The 18,203-nt window shown below is 52.3% G+C and overlaps 8 protein-coding genes across 8 annotated transcripts; 2 read left to right on the top strand and 6 right to left on the bottom strand.

The window, feature by feature from the left end:
- Positions 1-759: 759 nt before the first annotated feature.
- Positions 760-2,094, top strand: N7515_000307 (uncharacterized protein; the record flags this gene model as incomplete). Its single annotated transcript, XM_056661051.1, has 1 exon — positions 760-2,094. The coding sequence occupies one exon, from the start codon at positions 760-762 to the stop codon at positions 2,092-2,094; it is 1,335 nt and encodes a 444-aa protein (XP_056526217.1).
- Positions 2,095-2,923: 829 nt separating this feature from the next.
- hsp90 (chaperone Hsp90) lies at positions 2,924-5,095 on the bottom strand (the record flags this gene model as incomplete). Its single annotated transcript, XM_056661050.1, has 2 exons — positions 2,924-4,762; positions 4,838-5,095. The coding sequence occupies 2 exons, from the start codon at positions 5,093-5,095 to the stop codon at positions 2,924-2,926; spliced, it is 2,097 nt and encodes a 698-aa protein (XP_056526216.1).
- Positions 5,096-6,305: 1,210 nt separating this feature from the next.
- Positions 6,306-7,922, bottom strand: N7515_000305 (NTF2 and RRM domain protein; the record flags this gene model as incomplete). The annotated part of the gene is made up of 2 exons (XM_056661049.1): positions 6,306-7,541; positions 7,602-7,922. 2 exons carry the CDS (start codon positions 7,920-7,922, stop codon positions 6,306-6,308), a joined length of 1,557 nt encoding a protein of 518 aa, XP_056526215.1.
- Positions 7,923-9,041: 1,119 nt separating this feature from the next.
- N7515_000304 (uncharacterized protein) lies at positions 9,042-9,508 on the bottom strand (the record flags this gene model as incomplete). The annotated part of the gene is given in 2 exon segments (XM_056661048.1): positions 9,042-9,359; positions 9,377-9,508. The coding sequence occupies 2 exon segments, from the start codon at positions 9,506-9,508 to the stop codon at positions 9,042-9,044; spliced, it is 450 nt and encodes a 149-aa protein (XP_056526214.1).
- Positions 9,509-10,949: 1,441 nt separating this feature from the next.
- On the top strand, positions 10,950-12,714 carry N7515_000303 (uncharacterized protein; the record flags this gene model as incomplete). Its single annotated transcript, XM_056661047.1, has 4 exons — positions 10,950-11,012; positions 11,086-11,116; positions 11,188-11,329; positions 11,451-12,714. The coding sequence occupies 4 exons, from the start codon at positions 10,950-10,952 to the stop codon at positions 12,712-12,714; spliced, it is 1,500 nt and encodes a 499-aa protein (XP_056526213.1).
- A 39-nt stretch (positions 12,715-12,753) lies between these two features.
- N7515_000302 (PMF1/NNF1 family protein) lies at positions 12,754-13,492 on the bottom strand (the record flags this gene model as incomplete). The annotated part of the gene is made up of 2 exons (XM_056661046.1): positions 12,754-13,048; positions 13,113-13,492. 2 exons carry the CDS (start codon positions 13,490-13,492, stop codon positions 12,754-12,756), a joined length of 675 nt encoding a protein of 224 aa, XP_056526212.1.
- Positions 13,493-14,142: 650 nt separating this feature from the next.
- Positions 14,143-14,989, bottom strand: N7515_000301 (putative cAMP receptor-like protein; the record flags this gene model as incomplete). The annotated part of the gene is made up of 3 exons (XM_056661045.1): positions 14,143-14,158; positions 14,274-14,734; positions 14,792-14,989. 3 exons carry the CDS (start codon positions 14,987-14,989, stop codon positions 14,143-14,145), a joined length of 675 nt encoding a protein of 224 aa, XP_056526211.1.
- Positions 14,990-16,806: 1,817 nt separating this feature from the next.
- Positions 16,807-18,052, bottom strand: N7515_000300 (cyclin-dependent serine/threonine-protein kinase phoA; the record flags this gene model as incomplete). The annotated part of the gene is made up of 3 exons (XM_056661044.1): positions 16,807-17,712; positions 17,797-17,820; positions 17,885-18,052. 3 exons carry the CDS (start codon positions 18,050-18,052, stop codon positions 16,807-16,809), a joined length of 1,098 nt encoding a protein of 365 aa, XP_056526210.1.
- Between the last annotated feature and the right edge of the window lie 151 nt (positions 18,053-18,203).

Raw genomic sequence — 18,203 nt, 5'->3', positions numbered from 1 at the left:
CCTGCATTGGCATTTGCTTTTTTTGGCATAGCAATAACCGAGGTTTCTGTATTGAGAAAGAGCCACATGACTAATGTAATTGAGTTTTCTCTGTATAAGCGACAATTGAAATGCACAGGTGAAATGCATACATCTATCGGTCAAGAGGTAGATCCGGTATATTCCGCCAGCCCTACGATGAAGTCCAAGTCCTTACCTAGCAACCCCCTGAGCCGAGATATCACGAGCCCAGGGTTGGAGATATTTGCTGCGCTAGGTCAGCTAGACTGCAGCGGGGCGCAAAATGGGAGCAATCAAAAAGGACGCTACTGTCGTTAGCGTGGAGAGTGGAGTTTGGGGCTGTTGACACAGTATGTGTATAAGGTTTATCAGGTTTTTGTTGCAATTGGACCCCAAACTGGTCAGTGACAGGGTCAACGGTGCATGCTAATGCCAGCAGACCAATGATATCCATCCTGTACCTGAATGGACCGGTCTGGTCTCACTTTGATATCCGGATTGACTTGGCCCTAAGTCTTTGCTTGGAGAACTAAAGCACTTTGGGGCATTTTGTGATGTAGATCGACCGGTTTTCCCCTATTTTTAAGATTGTTATCATCGAGACGCTCAATATTGAGCACATATAAGGGGCCAATGCCTCTCTCTCTCTCTCTCTCTTTCCTCTTAGATCTTCATCTCTTCTAACCCCGTCACTCTTTTTTTTTTGCTGGTATCATTCAGCGTCCTTTCTTTGAATCACATATATACCCCCTCACAAATATGAAGACCTCTATCATTGCTTCCATCGCGGCTGTCGCCGCCTCCGTCACTGGAGTCGTTGCCGCCCCGGCCCCCGCTGAATTGAGCGAGCGTGGTCTGATCAGCATCCCCATCGGCCTCTGTGGAGCCATCCTCGGCAAGACCGAGTGCGAGCAGCGCAGCTCCACCTCCAGCGGCCTGATCAACGTGCCCATCGACCTCTGCGTCGCCGTCCTCGGCCAGGCCAAGTGCAAGCAGGCCGACTCCAACAACCAGGCGGACGGTTCCCTGATCAACGTCCCCATCAACGTCTGTCTCGCTGTCCTCGGCAAGGCCAAGTGCGAGCAGTCCCCCACCACCAGCGGTGGCCTCGTCAACATCCCCGTCAACCTCTGCCTCGCCGTCCTCGGTGAAGCCGACTGCAAGAGCGGCGATGCCTCGCCTGCCCCCTCCACCCCAGCCAAGGGTGGTCTGATCAGCATTCCCATCGGCCTCTGCGGAGCCGTCCTCGGCAAGACCGAGTGCGAGCAGCAGAGCTCCACCCCCAACGGCCTCATCAACGTCCCCGTCGACCTCTGCGTCGCCGTCCTCGGCCAAGCCAAGTGCGACCAGGCCGACTCCAGCCAGGGCGACGGCTCCCTGATCAACGTCCCCGTCAACGTCTGCCTCGCCGTCCTCGGCAAGGCCAAGTGCGACCAGTCCCCCACCACCAGCGACGGTCTGATCAACATCCCCATCAACGCCTGCCTCGCCGTCCTCGGTGAAGCCGACTGCACCAGCGGCTCCGGCAGCACCGTCACCGCCACCGCCATCGAGCCCACCGGTACCTCCACTGCCACCTCCACCGGCGGCGTTCCCGCCGAGACCACCACCGCCACCAACGGCGAGACCACCACCGACATCCCCACCGGAACCGGCGCTCCCTCCGGCCCCACCTCCGCTCCTACCGGCGACGCTACTACCGTCCCCTGCACTACCGGCGGTGCTGGCGTTCCCACCGGCGGTGCTGGTGTTCCCACTGGTGTCTCCCCCGTCTCCCCCAGCGGCTCCGGTAGCCCCCACGTCAGCCCCAGCGTCACCGTCGGCCGTCCTACCCCCACCGGCCGTGCCACCTCCACCATCACCAACACCGTGACTATCTGCAACGCCGCCTGCAAGAGCAAGACCTCCACCGCTCTGATCCCCCACTACACCGCCCCCGTTCCCGGTAGCGGTGCTTCCCCCAACGGCCCCGGTGCCGGTGGTGCCCCCAACTCCAGCCCTACCCCTCTCCCCTTCAACGCCGCCGGCCGCGCTACCCTGTCCGGTGTCGCCGTTGTCTTCGGTGCTCTTTGCGCCGTTGCCATGCAGATCTAAGTCGGGCTTGTTGAGTTGTAAATAGATGGGCGGGTGTGTTCCGTTGATATATATCATTTTCCTTTCGTATTGGACAATGGACATACTGTCTAACTTCTTTTTCTTTTCACTTCTGTCTTGGAAGGTTTCCAATCATGGATTAATCATAATACGATGTACGTCGAGAGATTCGGCTTCATGGAGTATCTCTGTTGGCTGTCCTCATGTGTATATGACGAATTTATTGGTTGCTCTTCTTTGATCATTCTTTTTGTTTTATCACTCTTTTATATATGCAATATAGCAGTGATCTTCATGTATTAATGAAATAGATCCGTTTATGTCCTAGGATCTTGTCAATGCTTTCCACATACCAATCTACTTGTGATACTAAGGTACCTAAGAGATGTTTACTCGAGAGATTGAACTCCTGGCCTGGTGAGGGAATCCTTAGGTTGCTATTCCAAGGTTACTTAGCTGTAAAAAGAGTCGTTAACGGGCTATCTTCAATCATTACTACCTAGTTGCTTCATGTGGATTGGATGGAAGTAGTATAACGTTAGGGCTGGCGGGATGCAACATCAGTGAGAACCCCAATTACCGCCGAGTGGCTTTAAGAAGGCAAGCTGGACATCTAGAGTACTGGACCAACAGCTGACAATGGAATCCATGCAATAGCAATCTGTCATTCATGCTCAAGTACACAGTATATTACAATTACAACCAAGACAATAATGAAGAATGTAGGCTCTTATTGAAAACCTGTAAAAATAAAAAAGTAAATCATATCCCGTTTCCCATTTCCCGTAAGACTTAAAAATTAGCAAGCGCGAAAGAGCTGAGAAAGAATTTAATCAACCTCCTCCATGGTGCTCTCGCCGGTAGCCTCGGCAGGAGCGGCAGCCTCAGTGACAGGGGCGGACTCGTCCTCCTCGATGTTCAGACCAAGGGAGACGAGCTTGTGGATGCGCTCGGAGAAGCTGGCGGGCTCCTCGATGGTGAAGCCAGAAACCAACAGGGAGGTCTCGAAGAGCAGCTGGGTGATGGACTTGACGGTGCGGTCGTTCTCGCCATCGGCCTCGACCTTCTTCTTAAGCTCCTTGATGATGGGAGACTTGGGGGAGATCTCGAAGGTCTTCTTGGAGGACATGTAGGAGGACATGGAGGTGTCACGGAGGGCCTGGGCCTTCATGATACGCTCCATGTTGGCGGACCAACCGAACTGGCCGGTACGGATGGCGCAAGGGGAGCCAACCAGCTTGTGGGAGACAACGACCTTCTCGACCTTGTCGCCGAGAACGTTCTTGAGGGCCTTGGCGAGCTCCTCGAACTCCTTCTCCTCCTTCTCGCGCTCGGCCTTCTCCTCGTCGGTCTCCTCGAGCTCGAAGTCCTTGGTGATGTCGACGAGCTTCTTGCCGTCGTACTCCTTCAGTTGGGTGAAGGCGTACTCATCAATGGGGTCAACCAGGAACAGAACCTCGAAGTTCTTCTGCTTGAGGGTGTCGAGGAAGGGAGAGTTGGCAACAGCCTTGATGGACTCGCCGGTGATGTAGTACATGTTCTTCTGATGCTCGGGCATGCGGGTGATGTAGTCGGCGAGGGAGGTCTGCTCGTCACCGGACTTGGTGGACTGGTAGCGGAGGAGCTTGGCCAGAGTGGCGCGGTTCTGGGCGTCCTCGTGGATACCGAGCTTGATGTTCTTGCTGAAGGCCTGGTAGAACTTGTCGAACTGCTCACGGTCCTCGGAGATCTCAGTGAAGAGCTCGAGGGTCTTCTTGACAATGTTCTTTTTGATGACCTTCATGATCTTGTTCTGCTGAAGGGTCTCACGGGACAGGTTGAGAGGAAGATCCTCAGAGTCGACAACACCCTTGACGAAGCTGAGCCACTCGGGGATGAGGTCGGTAGCATCGTCGGTGATGAAGACACGGCGGACGTAGAGCTTGATGTTGTTCTTGGTCTTCTTGGTCTCGAACAGGTCGAAGGGAGCACGCTTGGGAACGAAGAGGATGGCGCGGAACTCGAGCTGACCCTCGACGGAGAAGTGCTTGACACCGAGGTGGTCCTCCCAGTCGTTGGAGAGGGACTTGTAGAAGGAGGCGTACTCCTCAGTGGTGATATCAGTGGGGTTGCGAGTCCAGATGGGCTTGGTCTTGTTAAGCTCCTCCTCCTCAATCTTGGACTCCTTGACGGTCTTGGTCTTCTTCTTATCCTTCTTCTCCTCCTCGTCATCGACCTCCTCGACCTTAGGCTTCTTCTCCTCATCCTCCTCCTTGGTCTCCTCGGCCTCCTCATCGGGGACCTCGGTCTCAGTCTCCTTCAGGACGTGAAGGTAGATAGGGTAGGAAATGAACTCGGAGTGCTTGCGGACAACCTCTTTGATGCGGGCCTCGTTGAGGTAGTCCAACTGCTCATCCTTCAAGTGGAGGATGATCTTGGAACCGCGGCCGAGCTGCTCGCCCTCGGTATCCTGGTTCAGGGTGAAAGTACCACCGGCGGCGGACTCCCAGATGTACTGCTCGTCATCGTTGTGCTTGGACACGAAGGTGACACGGTCAGCAACGAGGTAGGCAGAGTAGAAACCGACACCGAACTGGCCGATCATGGAGATATCAGCACCGGCGGACAGAGCCTCCATGAACTGCTTGGTGCCGGAGCGAGCAATTGTTCCGAGGTTGTTGATCAAGTCCTAGAAGCGATGAATATTAGTGTCTCGTTACCAATTGAGTGGGAAAGTTAGTCGAGACAACTGGTAGAAACTTACAGCCTTGGTCATACCAATACCGGTATCACGGATGGTAAGGGTCTTGTTGGCCAAGTCGGGGATGATGTCGATGCGCAGATCCTTGTTGGAATCGAGCTTAGAGGGATCGGAGAGAGCCTCATAGCGGATCTTATCGAGAGCATCGGAGGCGTTGGAGATCAACTCACGAAGGAAAATTTCCTTGTTAGAGTAGACGGTATTAATGATCAGCGAAAGCAGCTGAGAGATCTCAGCCTGGAACTCGAATGTCTCAGGCATATTGGCGGGTTGTGATTCTGAAGAGAGTTGGTTAGACAGGATTTGAGGGTAGAGATAGTGAGATAGAGAGAAGGCAGATGAAGGATCTGATCAAGCGGTAAGAGGGAGATGAGAGAAGAGAGAGTGTGAGTGAATGATAACTTACAAGAACAGGGGAAAGTGATCTTAAATACGTAGCTCTGGGGGGGGGGGAGGAACCAAAGCGAAGAGAGATGAAGAAAGAATGGAGGGGATGGGGGATTCCTTTTGTGTTTCCAAAAAATCTCTGGGTGGAGAGTTTCTACGGCGATCCAGCAACTTCCACCTCGTCGGTCAGGCAACCTTAGCTGCAGCCTCTATTGATTTGGTCTATTTCTAGATTCTTCTGGAGGCAAATGCCTTGTTTCATTCGATTCTTTTGTTTTTATACAGTACAATCTTCGAATTTCTTCTCTTTTTGGTTCTATGGGCAATCTCAGTTCCTGAGGCTGTCAAACTCTAGAACCTTCCCCAGATGACTCAGCATATCAAGTCCCTGAGGCTTGGCGGTGGCACCCCAAAGACTTGGTACTGCCTACACAGTACTACTACTACTACTAGGTACTACTGTGTACTCCGTACACTTCATGAAGAACACGTTGAATCTCCTTGTATTGATAAAGTATGTTGATGAGAACACCCCCATTACATACAGATAAAGAGTATTCTCAAGCAAGAAAAAGATATTGTAATAATAGAAGCAAATACAAGAAAGATGAGAAAGGCCAGGATGGCGCACCACCGTAAGACCCTGGAGTTTGCTATGCTAGTTGAAAAAGACAGATGCGATATAACGTGGAAGAAGAGGAGACAGATCGTGGCAGGAAGACAGAGCAAGAAAGGAATATGGTGCAAGAGAAGAGACCTGGAATCGTGAGGTCAGCGACCTGATTCAAGCAAGTGAAAAGAAGTCATGTTTAAACCACAGCCCAGAGGGAAGGAAATAGAGGCAAATTTTCCAGCCAACCCGGACCAACCGCTAATATGCACTGTGACGAGAAAAAAGGGGGAGGCAATAGTCACGTAACACATGTCATTAGGAAGAAACGGGGCAAAAGAAAAAATGGAATCAAAATCGGAGTAATACAGATCCCCGAGATCATCCACCAGAGCGAAAGTGTCGAATGGCGACAGGTCACTGGGCGGGGAAGAAGAACGTAGCGAGGATCATATCAGAATCACGTTAGGGCATTTAAGCGGCCTGGGCCTGGGTGCGACCCTTGGCGGCAACGTTACCACCGCGGCCACGGGGAGTGAAGCTGCCACGGCCTTCGCGCTGGAAGCCACCACGACCCTGGCTACCAGTACGATCACCGCGACCACGACCGGCACCACCACCGCGGCCGGCGGGGAAACCATTGCTGCCGTAGGCGTTGCCACGGGGACGGCGCTCCTCAACGAGGATCTGTTCGCTACCGATCTGGTGAGGGTTGGCGGCAACGGCGGCGGCATAGCCGGAGGGCTCGTTGAATTCAACGAAGGCGCAGTTCTTGGGGCGGCTGACATCGAAGTACTTGAGCTTGCCGAAGCGAGCCAAGGTTTGCTTCAGCAGACTGGCATCGACCTTCTCGTTGACGTTCTTGATGTAAGCGAGAACGGTCTCCTCACCCGCGCGAGACTGCGACTTCTTGTGGTCGGGGCCAGCAGTCTGCCATCCAGCCTCAGCGGAAGGAGTCTCGGGGGAACGGGCAGCCTCAGCGTGAGCCGCAGGAGCAGCAGCGGGCTGAGCAGCGGGGACGGCAGCCTTAGGAGCAGCGGCAGCAGGAGCAGAAGCGGGAGCAGCCTGGGCACCGGCAGCCTTGGCAGCGGCAGCGGCCTTGGCCGCGAAAGAGGTAGTGGCGATGTTGGCCCAAGTCTTGGGGGCAGCAGGGGCGGGAGCAGCTTCCTTCTCAGCAATCTCCGCCTTCTCGGGAGCGGGAGAAGGCTCAGGAGTAGCAGGCTTCTCGGCAGTCACAACCTCAGCCGGGACGGCGGGAACAGGGGCAGGGGCCTCCTCAGCGGGAGCACCGTTGGTCTCAGGAACAACCTCCTTGGGCTGCTCCTCAACGTGACCGTTGGCCTCAACCTCCTCGAGCTTCTCGTCGACCTTAGAGACAGCAGCTTCACCCACGACCTGGGCCTCTTCCTCTTGAGCCGGAACTGCGACAGCGGCCTCGGGAGCTTCGGCAACAGGAGCCGGGGTGGGCTGCTCGGTTTCCTCCTCGGGCTCTTCGGCCATGTATCGGAAGATGTCGTTGAGCACATAGTAGCCATTAGGCTGCTCGGCAAGAACGAAAGTCTGAACAAACTTGCGGGAAGGCTCGGAGTTGTTGGAGATTTCACCAATGACGGACACCAGGATGTTGTCAAAAGAGGCCTGGGAATCAACATTCAGGACGCGAACCTTGCAGTCCTGGAACTTCAGAGAGTTGAGCTTCTCGTTGATAGCCTAAAAAATCGAAGTGCGTGGTAAGACAGTATTCATACATAGGCATTGAACTTAACGTACCTTGGTGCCAACAGTAACGGGAACGGATTCGGCCTCGGTGCCGAAGACATGCTGAGAACGGCGGGAGTAGAAGAGGTGAAGCTTCTCGGGGGTGCGGCTCATAGTGGTGTAGTACTGCTCGACGAAGTACCAGCCGACCTCATCCTTGGAGATCTCATGTTTCTGCTGATCGGTAGGAGTGGAGGTGGTGGGAGTGGAAGTCTGGGCAGGCTGGAAGCTGGCAGCATTGTTCATGGTGGCGGCTGCGTGGTTGTAGGATTCGGGGTATCCGTGCTGGGCAGGGTAGTTGCCATTGACGGGAACCTGAGTCATGTCGGCCATCGTGTAGGATTGACTTCGAATTCGGGTGAAAGAATGAGATTAAAAGTGACCGAGAGCGGTGGCAATGATGAGCGATGCTATAACAGCCGAAAAGCTTTTGATAAAAAGGTAGGCGATGGGAATGTGGGAATGTCTAGTAGTTAAAAGTTCTTCGTGTTCCCTCGCTTTACTGTATGAAAATGTTAGTTTCGAGATCTTCATGAGATCGAAGTGGACATATCGAAACTCACAATGCGAATGATAGAAGCACTGATGCAAGCAATTGAAGAGGATAGAAGATAAGAAAGAAGCAAGGCGCTTTGAGATGGCGGAAAGCGGGAAGTATAGCTGAGAAGCAAGAAAGAGTTCTTGTGCGATTGTCGGAGAGGGAGAAGTGGAGGACGGGAGAAGAAGAAGATCGAGAAGAATGTGGGGTCTGGGAAGATGACAGAGGGGCAAGAGTCGGGTAGAAGATGGCAAACCAAAGAGATGGGAATGAAGCTGTGGGAATTCGCCTTCGAAGAAAAGAACTTCCTTCTCTTTGACTCCGTGCGGGTTTCCCGCTTGGCGGGTCACCGCCCGGCAGAATTCGTATAAAGCTGGTACAAGGTTAGATCTACGAAGGGCATGCTGCGTAATATACGAATGCCTATAGACGGAGAAGCTGGGCCATTTATGAGGTAAATATGATTGATGAGTCTATTGGAAATATCGCTGCTGCGATGAAAACATGCGATATATGGAGATCTCATGAGAGAGATACGAGAGTAGAAAGGACATGAATTGAAGATGAGTCAAAAGTGGACCACAAGAGGAGAATGATTTTCGTAAAGTTCAAGATACGTGAGTCAGAAAGCATCATTGAAAAAGGGAAGAAAAGACCGGTGCCTCTAAGTCCATATTCGAGGAAGGAAAACGCGCATCCATCAAGTCAAAACGCCGCAAACTGACCCGAAAGAAAAACAAACAAACGAGGGGTATGATAGGACATCCATGGACAGGGTGCTTGACTGTCGCAGAAAAGACAAGCACAAGGACCATGTAGAGAACCGAGAAAAAGTAAACATCAGAACAACCAGAGAGTCAAGCACGTTGTTAAGAAAGCACCTAGGTGATACTTTCCCAGACGAATCACCCGCATTAGTGCGAGGCAGTCCCAGCCGCAGACTTCTCAGAGAGAGGCTTGCGCATAACAGCATCCTGGCCAGTCATTCTGCGGCCGAGAGCACGCTCAACCTTGGCACCGAGAGCAAGTTTGTTCATGTTGTCCGTCTTCTCTTCCGTAGCCACGAACCGCTGCTTGTTGAGAGGCTTGTTCTCGAGACGCTCGAATCCATCGTGAAGGTGGGAGATATCAGCGATTCTGGGGTCGCCGCTGGGCAGGCTGCCGGTTGTGCGGTCGGAGGCGGCTACCGAGGGGCTTCCACTGATGGTGGAGAAGCGCTTTGAGTTTCGGTTCTGCAGGACGTTAGAACTTGCGCGTCTCTTGGGAATGTGGATGTAAATTTCCTGCGGGGGGGCAGCTCAGATGGAGGGGTAAAAGGGAGGAGGGGTAGTCCTACGGCAATCATAGGACGCTCAGAGTCCATAGAGGGTTGGCGGGCCATTTTTCAATAGTCGATGGGGTAGTAGGAAAAAGAGAAGCCGCGCCGGAAGTGTTGCACGGGTTTAAGTTGTAGTTGAAGACCTTGAAAGCGCGGCCTGCGGAATTGCTGTTAGTGAGTGTTGAGGTCTAACGTGTGGCCATCGAGGTCAGTCAGTCTGCTGTAAAGGATACGTACAAAGTGGTCTGCGGGTTTCCGGTGGGGATACGGCGAATGTAATGAAGAAAGGGTTTAGGCGCAAGGTACCAAATTGGCGTGATGAAAATAGACGGAAAGGAGAGACGAAACGGGGGTGGGTCAAGTGAACGGTGGGGAATCGGGAAAGGGGGTGTGGGAAGGGTTTTTGTATGGCTAGAGGGATCGACGTAGTCTCAAGGCATAAAGAGGAGAGTCGGTCTAGCGAAACAACTGAAATTTTGAAACTGCCAGGAGATATTCACAATGTCATACACAACTACTGTAAAGTGTAATCCTCTCCGAGGTGATGTCAATGGAGAAACTCATTGCCGGGATTTTCTTTGCCACGTGCGGCCACGCGATGATCTCGGCAAGTATTTGCATCACTAGTGCTTCACTTCTCTTTGATACTTCATATGCCTCGGGTTTACTCGCAATGTCCTAGAAATTACATCTCATAGACTCATATCAAGGCAAATTACCCCTTGAGCAGCTACTCCAACATCCTCCACAGCTACAATGCCAATCAGGGAATCATCTCGAGCTTCGGGAGACTGAGGAGCAGGTTGAAACAGACTACACCACAACTCTAGGTGACGGTAAATTGGGTGCTGAAAACGGTTACTATTGACGCCACTTAAGCGTCCATTTTACCAAGAATCTTAGTCACCCAGGAGGCGCGTGAACCTTTCAGGATACACACTGAGCGCTCACTGAGCACCAGTACTCAGTTATCAGCTCAACCTTCACTCAGTGTGCTCAGGGCAGATGCTCAGGTGTCTCATAATGGCCAGCCCTGTCCGTTTTCCGCTTGTACGGGATGTCAGTTGGTGATGTGACCTGTGTTCACATTGGTGATGCAGGTTACAGGTGAGCCGGCGGCGCCGCCCTCGTTCATGGAAGGTCCCGCGGGCGCCCCGAACCTGGCCATGTCGTATGTGAACTAGCTTAGAGATGCTTACTGCTACATAGTTAGTGGTTTATAGAGAACATTATATTGTTACCTGTCGAACACTGTTACCTGGGCTGTCGCTTGGGTTCAATTCGTATTTTCAGTGAATAGTTGGTATTTTAAATTTTATCATATTTATCATACCCTGAGCCTCGTCGTCTTTTACCGTTCAAGTTTCAGCTTACCCACAACGTCCACACATGAGGCGGCGAGGCCATGATAGACAATCCCACACCGCGTAGATTCTGCCACATCTACTTCACTTCAGCACAACATTGTCGATCACCCAATCCATTCGAAACCATTGACTCAACTATGCCGAAACAAAAGTCATTTCTTAGTCACGCAAAGACGAAGAAGAAATCTGCTGCGAAACAGGTATGATGCAACGCAATGCGCCATTTGCACGACCACCTAGTTTGGACATGATCTAATACAGTTTTATATATAGGCGCCTGTGACCGCAGATGAGTTTCTAGCAGGTGTGTGCCTATTTCGACGCAAAATGTCCTGTAAAAATCAAAGGAAGAAAGACTAACTATTTTCCTTCCAGCTGGCGTTGAGCTTGAAGAAGCTGGCGAGAAATGGCGGGCCGGGGATGCGGCCAAGTCCATGCGCTTTTTTATGCGGGCTATCACCAACTATGATGAGGGTTTACAGAAGCATCCTGGGGCCTTTGATCTTGCTTATAACAAGTACGTATGCTGGATATGGACATTGACATTTACAAGGAAACGACTGTTTTGCATTTCCTTGATCTAATTGTTATGAATATTTGAATCATCATGTTTCAAATTACTGACACTAAACTCACAGAGCACGAGTCCAATATGAAATCACCCAGCACCCAAAACTAGCAGCCCAGTTACCCGCGCCACAGGGTGATCTCCTGCAAGTAGCGCTGCAATCGCACCGGGATGCACTGGCCCTCAGCCAGGACAATGCTGACGTGTTATTCAATTCGGGCCAGGTGCTGACCAGTATAGCGGAGTTGATGTCCAACTCCAAGCAAGACGAAGAACAGCTGATGCAGGCTGGCACTTATCTGCAAGAGGCGATCGAGCTGTTCCAGCGCTGTCTGATGATACAGGAGATGAAGTATACGGAGCAGCAAGAGGAGATCGAGCAGATGGAATCCGGGGATGTGCCACAGGAACCGGAGGTTGTACCACAGGCTGAGTCCGCGGGTCAGACGCAGGTCGAGTCCGCGGGTGAGGAGCAGGAGCAGTGGGCGATGATTGTGGAGCCGGTCACGAAGAATACGCTTGTTGATACTGCAGTTGCGCAGCTCGAGACTTTGACCACTCTGTGTAACTTGTTGACCTCGAACCCAACTGCCGGCGGTGTTGGTTGGGTGCAGGAGTACTCGTCGGAACTTGTACATTCCCGACTGCCTGCTTATGTCGAGGGATCGGACAGGCAGTATGAGGCGGCCTTGGCGCGAGCCAAGTTCATCTGTGCTTTGAATGACTTGCTCTATCGTGGCGGACATACTGATGTCCAGACATACCAGCAGGAGGTTGGACAGGGGTTCAGCCCAGACCTGGATGTATCCGCAGATCTCGATGGACTGTGTGCCAAAGCAAACGCGCTCACATCATTGAACCAGGCGCTGAATGATATCCCTCCTTCGGAGGACGATGAAGCGTTCGAAAGCGCTGTGGCGTTGCGCTGGAAATCACTCTCTACCGCCCTGGACGCATTAACGGCAGCCACCAAGCTCCCCGATGCCGCAAACCTGCCCAAGATCCACAACGGCCGCGGCGATGCCGAAATGCACAGATGGCGTCTTGGTCGCGCGCCCTGGAACCACACCATGGCGAAGCAAAACGGCGCCATGCTCCTGCGCAACGCTCAAACATACTACCGCGGAGCCGCAGCTCTAGCCCGCCGTGAAGGCGCCGCGGAGGAAGAACGCGACGGAACGGTCAAGGAAGCCATTGCCGCAGCGCTTGAAGGCCAGAGCACAAAGCTTGACCAGCTCAAAACAACAGTCCTCCCGCAAGTAGTAGCCGTGGCGCAGGAGATGGTAGAAGACGGAATGGTCGATGGCAGGGAACTGAGCGCTCTGATCTCATGAAAAAATATCATAGCAGAGAAAGAAAAATTCCCAACACCCTCACAGACCAGATTGAGCCCTCACCTCCTCATCCATCTGGATCGCATCCTGGCGAAGATGATTCTCCTTACTGAATTGCGAAGCCGCCGTAGCAGCACCCTCAATATCCGAAACCACCACCCCAAGATTCGACAACAACCGCTCAATCTCCAATCTCTGCTTCTGCACAGTCTGAGCGAGCTCCGCGTTCTCCGCATGCGTAGCCTCCAGTCTAGCATTGAGTGTCGACTGCGCTTCTTGCAAGTACGGCGTGAGATGAGCCTTATACAGGTCTTCTGCGCCAAGTGTGTGCGGACTATAGCGTAATCGAAATCAGTAACCAGGACCAGTAATCAGAAACCAATTGCAGCAAAACATACGCTATCCTTTCTTTTTCCTCCCCCTCCCCAGCTTGCTCCCTCCTAGCCCTCGCATCAGCAACAAGCCGATCAAGCTCATTCAAATGCGCAACCGCATCTCTCTCCGCAATAATATCCTCAAACTCCGCCTTCGCATTCGCCTCCAGTTTCGCGTTCAGCTGTCTCCAGACGCCCTCCAAGCTGGCCGGGACGTGGCGTGCCGGTGTTGGGAAGCAGCTTGCGAAGTTCGCGTATGAGTTTGCCCGGAGTGTGCGCGCTAAAGCTTGGTCGAAGACTTGGTTTAAGCGTGAGGCGCGGGGGCCGGGGGTTTGCGGGATTGGGGCTCGTGGGGGTGGTGATGGGGATGGCACGGGTGGTTTGTGGGAGTTGGGTTCGGTCATTGTTGATTTTCTCTGGGTGGATGGAATTAGAAGGTGTAAAGTAAGTCTACTGAGAGGATACGGGATTGGCGAATGCTGTATGTAGGAAATGGGAATGTGGTAATGTGAATCTGGATCTGGGGGTGTTGGACGGACTTCATTGACGCGACGCGACGGTCACGTGATTATATGGATTGATGGATTGGCTTTGTATTATGTCCAATAGTTGATGGAATTTTATTGATATCCCGTTAAATTGTTATATAGTAGTAGCGAAGATACTGTTAGATACAAGACATTATATGAAAGTCGTGAGAATAGGATGGGTGCAAGCAAATCAACTGCCGGCCAATGCAAGCCCTAAATAGACGGATCCAAGCCCAGCCAACTCCGACGATTATTCTCCTCGTGTTCGGATTTCGACAAGAGAGCAGGACCAGAACCTTGAGAACTCCTACGTACATGGGGTTGTCGCAGATTTGTCACTGAACAGGGTATGCGCCACGAGCATATGCGGCTATGTAGGTCAGCCCAAAGCGATTTGAATGCGGGCCACGAGATAGAGACGTATATAAGGCTGTTCCAGAAGCCTTGGAGGGGAAGGACGAAGCTGGACGCGTAGTTCAGACTGAAATTAAAGTCATTTGGACGGGCGAGGGAGTAGACTCTGTTTATTGTTGAGGGGACCTGGGATATCGAGCAATTAGCGCATAAAAATAACAAATCGGTAGGCTTAAAAGTATGAAGACATACCCATGTAACAAGTAATGCAATAAAAAACAACATCGCATATTTCGTATACGCCCACGTAGCAGAGCTAGCGTCTGTGGAGGTCCTGCGCTGCGAGTCATGATCCGATCGCCCGGACTTCACAGAATGCTCGTGTTGAAGCGGGCTCGGACCGACACTTGGCCTGGGCTCTTGGATATTGTTGGTAGTGCTCCCGCCCTCGATCGTGACAGAGTATGCCCTGAATGCATTTGGCGGTAGCCCGCGCGCGGAACCCTCCGACAAAGATCGACGTTCTGGTGTATGGCACGCAATCTCCCTGGTCACCTGGATGCCCGTCAACATGGCGAATGGAGATTCTGGTGCGATCTCTGAGTCGATGCCGCCGAGATTCCGGAGCTGACGCCGTTTTTGGTAGATCACTGTTCCTGCGCGCAGGTAGATGGCGAAGGTCAATGAGATGACAAACCAGACTGGTCCGTAGAAGATGGCGATGCGGAGAAAGTCCCATTGTACGGAGATCCAGCACCATAGCTGTTGGAGAGGAATTGGGTTAGTTCGAGCTGGTAGGATGCTATGGCTTATTCTTACAATGGCAGAGCCATATATGCGGCCTCGAGCTTGAGTTTGGATGAAGAAGTATGCGAAGGCAGGGATGAATGGGACGCCGTAGCAGCAGAGAACATATTTCCATTCCAGATGGCGTAGTTGCTCGGAATTATATTTGTGGAAGAAGGTGAGGTAGACGTTGCATGCCATTGCGAATGTCCATAATGCATCGGCGGGCATAAACCTATGTGTTGCTATCAGTGATCGTCTGCTGAAGATTGTTAACCGGTTGATACGAACCATTGAATCAGAAACCCTTGAAACTGGCACAAGGAGCTATCAACACCAGAATGGATTCCATCTGACGATATGATGGTTGCTATATTGGCCATGATATTACCCCATGATGCATAAAAGACGAGGCGGTTGATGGGTTTACGAAACGTAGGGGACCAAATGAAAGTAGCGACGATAACGAATGTGCCAACCAGGGAGATCGTCGAGCAGACACGCTCTGTGGCCGATATGGCCAACACCTGTTCCTCTGATAGTGTCATGGTATCATGATCTGTGGCCTAGTTGCCGACGGGGTTGGCTTCCAGCGCCCGAGGGTTATATCCAGCAGCGGGGGGTATGAACCGAAAGAGCCCGCCTCGCCCAAAGCTGAGAAAGTGCGTGTGATAGATCGAGGCCAGATAGACGCAGATATACCTGTGGGGACTTACTCTTGAGGGGGTTTATGGTCGTCCGGGGAGACCAGCAGAAGCCAGACGGTTCGAGACAGCTGATATGACCAAAGCACAATACCACCTGCTTATTATCCGCGGCAAAACAGATGGGATGGCAAATGAGGAAAGACCAGCCCAATCAGCATATTCACCGTTGATTCTGGAGGCTTGCAGCGAGGAAGATTCCGGGTTTATGCCCGGCATGCAAGCAAAAAGCCCACCTCCTCAATGGTGTTAGCCTCAAACAACCGCCAAGGACACGAATGAGGGCCTAGCAGATATTTTCTAAATGTTTCCATGTCTCAAACATCCACCGCATGAGTGGGCCAGGGCTCAAACCTACTCCTGACAAGAGACATGCGAACATGCCAGCGTGGGTGGTAATAACGTGCAATTTCCCGGGAAGTGCGAGGTAATCGAGCAAGGATTGAGTCAGGGCCAGTAGAGCTCTGCATAGACAGGCCTCGGAGGTATGGCCCTTGGGTTGCACCGAGTGTCAGAAATCTTGTTGAGGTGTACAGTCTTGTCCAGTGCCGCAACCCGGGGTGTCTGGTGAGAGGAGTACGGAGTACATTGTGAGTATGTTGTGAGCGGCGTTCGAGGCAAAGTCTAGCTTGGTGAATATGTCAATGGTACAACGGCGACTAGGCTTTGAAGGCCCTTGCTGAAGTCCCAAAAACAGTTCGCTGGGGTGTGACAGTCGCACAGTTGTTTCCTCCGATCCTTCCACTGCGAGCTCATTACTTGCTGCAAGAAGCCGGATTAGAATACGGGTGGCTGCAGGTTTGAAAGGAAGATCATTCGAACAGGCAGCCATGAAGAGATTCTAACGGCAGTGCTTAGTTCAGGAAAGAGTTGCTCAAGATAGGTTGCTCGAAGTAGCTGCGGCAGGTATTTTGGGATAATGAAGCGAAGTGCAGCCATGAGCTTGTTCGTCCCGAAAATCCTTGGCTGGAGTACAAGGAAGCAGCTGCAGTGGCAAGCCGAAATACTCCCGAGGATTGGAATTCCAACTGAGTCTTGGAAAGGCCCACACTTGCAGCACTTGTCTTGTTCCTTTACAACCTGGGGCGAAGCAGCATAGATTGTCGAAGAATAGCTATTTAAAGAGTCAGAAAGTTCGGATCATCTGCTCGAGGTCACAACAGAACAGCGTTCATAGTCGATCTCCAAGCGCTTCTGGCCAACCCCCCTGGGATTTGTGGCATCAAATTAAGAAAGATAAAGGCCAGGATAAAAAAAAATCAATTGATCGGGTATAACGCCGAATTCACCCCCGTGCAAAGTGTCTAATTGAGCTCGTTATCTCGTCATGCGCAGTTTAGACCGTTAATAAGCGGGCTGCGTGGGCATCATGCCTCCATACCCGGCCATCTGCTGCTGCTGGTGTTGTTGCTGCAATTTAGCCTGAATCTGGGGCAAATCATGGAACCACGGGTGCTGCAGGGCCTCGGCGGCGCTGATGCGCATCTCCGGACGAAGCTGGAGCATGCGGTTCAACAGATCCATCCCGATAGGATCCATCTGAGGGACGATCAGCGACAGATCCTGGGTGGCGTAGATGTGGAAGTCGGATTTGTATTCTGGCAGTTGCGAGATGCCGGGCCATGTGCGTTCAGATGGTGTGCCCATCAGTCGGAATATCTTGATCAACTGGTCCTCGTTCGTTGTGCCAGGGAAGAGTGGGCGACCTGTGAACATCTCTGCCATAATGCAGCCCGCAGACCAAATGTCGATGCTGGTGTTGTAGGTACGACTGCCGAGCAGGACGTCCGGTGCGCGGTACCACAGAGTCACGACTTCGTTGGAGAAGGTATTGACAGGGATACCAAATGCGCGAGCCAGCCCGAAATCACCCAGCTTCAGCTGTCCCTTCTTGTTGATCAGGAGATTCTGCGGCTTGAGGTCACGGTGGAGGACTCGGTTATCATGGCAGAAGGCGATGCCCTTCAGTAGCTGATGCATGAAGGATTTCACGGTGGCAGGGTCTAGTTGTCCGCGATCTCCGCGAGTGTCCATGTATCTCTTCAAATCTCTGTCCATGAACTCAAAAACCAGCATGAGCTTATTCTCCGTGTGGATAACATCGTAGAGCGAGACGATGCTTTCGTGCTTCAGCTCCTTCATGAGCGAGATCTCACGAATGGCAGTTGATGGTGTTCCCTCTTCCGAATCCAAGTGAATCTCCTTCAAAGCCACCATTTCGCCGGTCTGGCGATTGCGCCCTTTGAAGACCTGTAATCTGCATCAGCGGTGAATGGAGTTGGAGGATCGAGTGGCGAACGGGGAGCAAGAGAGAATAGAGAGATCGAAACGTACGGTAGCATATGTTCCTTCACCAAGCTGTAGGACAAACCCCAGTCAGTAACTGATTAACATCAAGACCGTCGAAGTCGGAAGGACATACCTTTTCCAGCTGCTGGAAGGAACTGGGCTGTTGCGGATTGGCCATTTTTTGTGGAGGTTTGGAAGCCGGTGGCCCCGATGGTTTGGGTTTAGAGAAGAGGAAGTGACCAGGAGAGACCAGACTGGAAGCAATCTTTAAAGGGTGGGCAGGATTTCTGAGATGCTCCATGCTGAGACGTGAGGGAGCCCCGCGTTGAGGGCGGGTCGGAAGTCGGGACCTGGGCCACGCTTTTTTTTGGCCGAGTCAGCGGGCGCTTACAATCTATATTTACTGCGTAATTTTATTTTATTTTATTTTGTTCTTATAGTTATTCGATGTA

The sequence above is a fragment of the Penicillium bovifimosum genome, assembly GCF_028826915.1.
Source record: "Penicillium bovifimosum strain IBT 22155 chromosome Unknown utg000001l_segment0_segment0, whole genome shotgun sequence".
Lineage (NCBI taxonomy): Eukaryota > Fungi > Ascomycota > Eurotiomycetes > Eurotiales > Aspergillaceae > Penicillium > Penicillium bovifimosum.
This window is presented reverse-complemented; position numbering and strand designations above follow the sequence as displayed.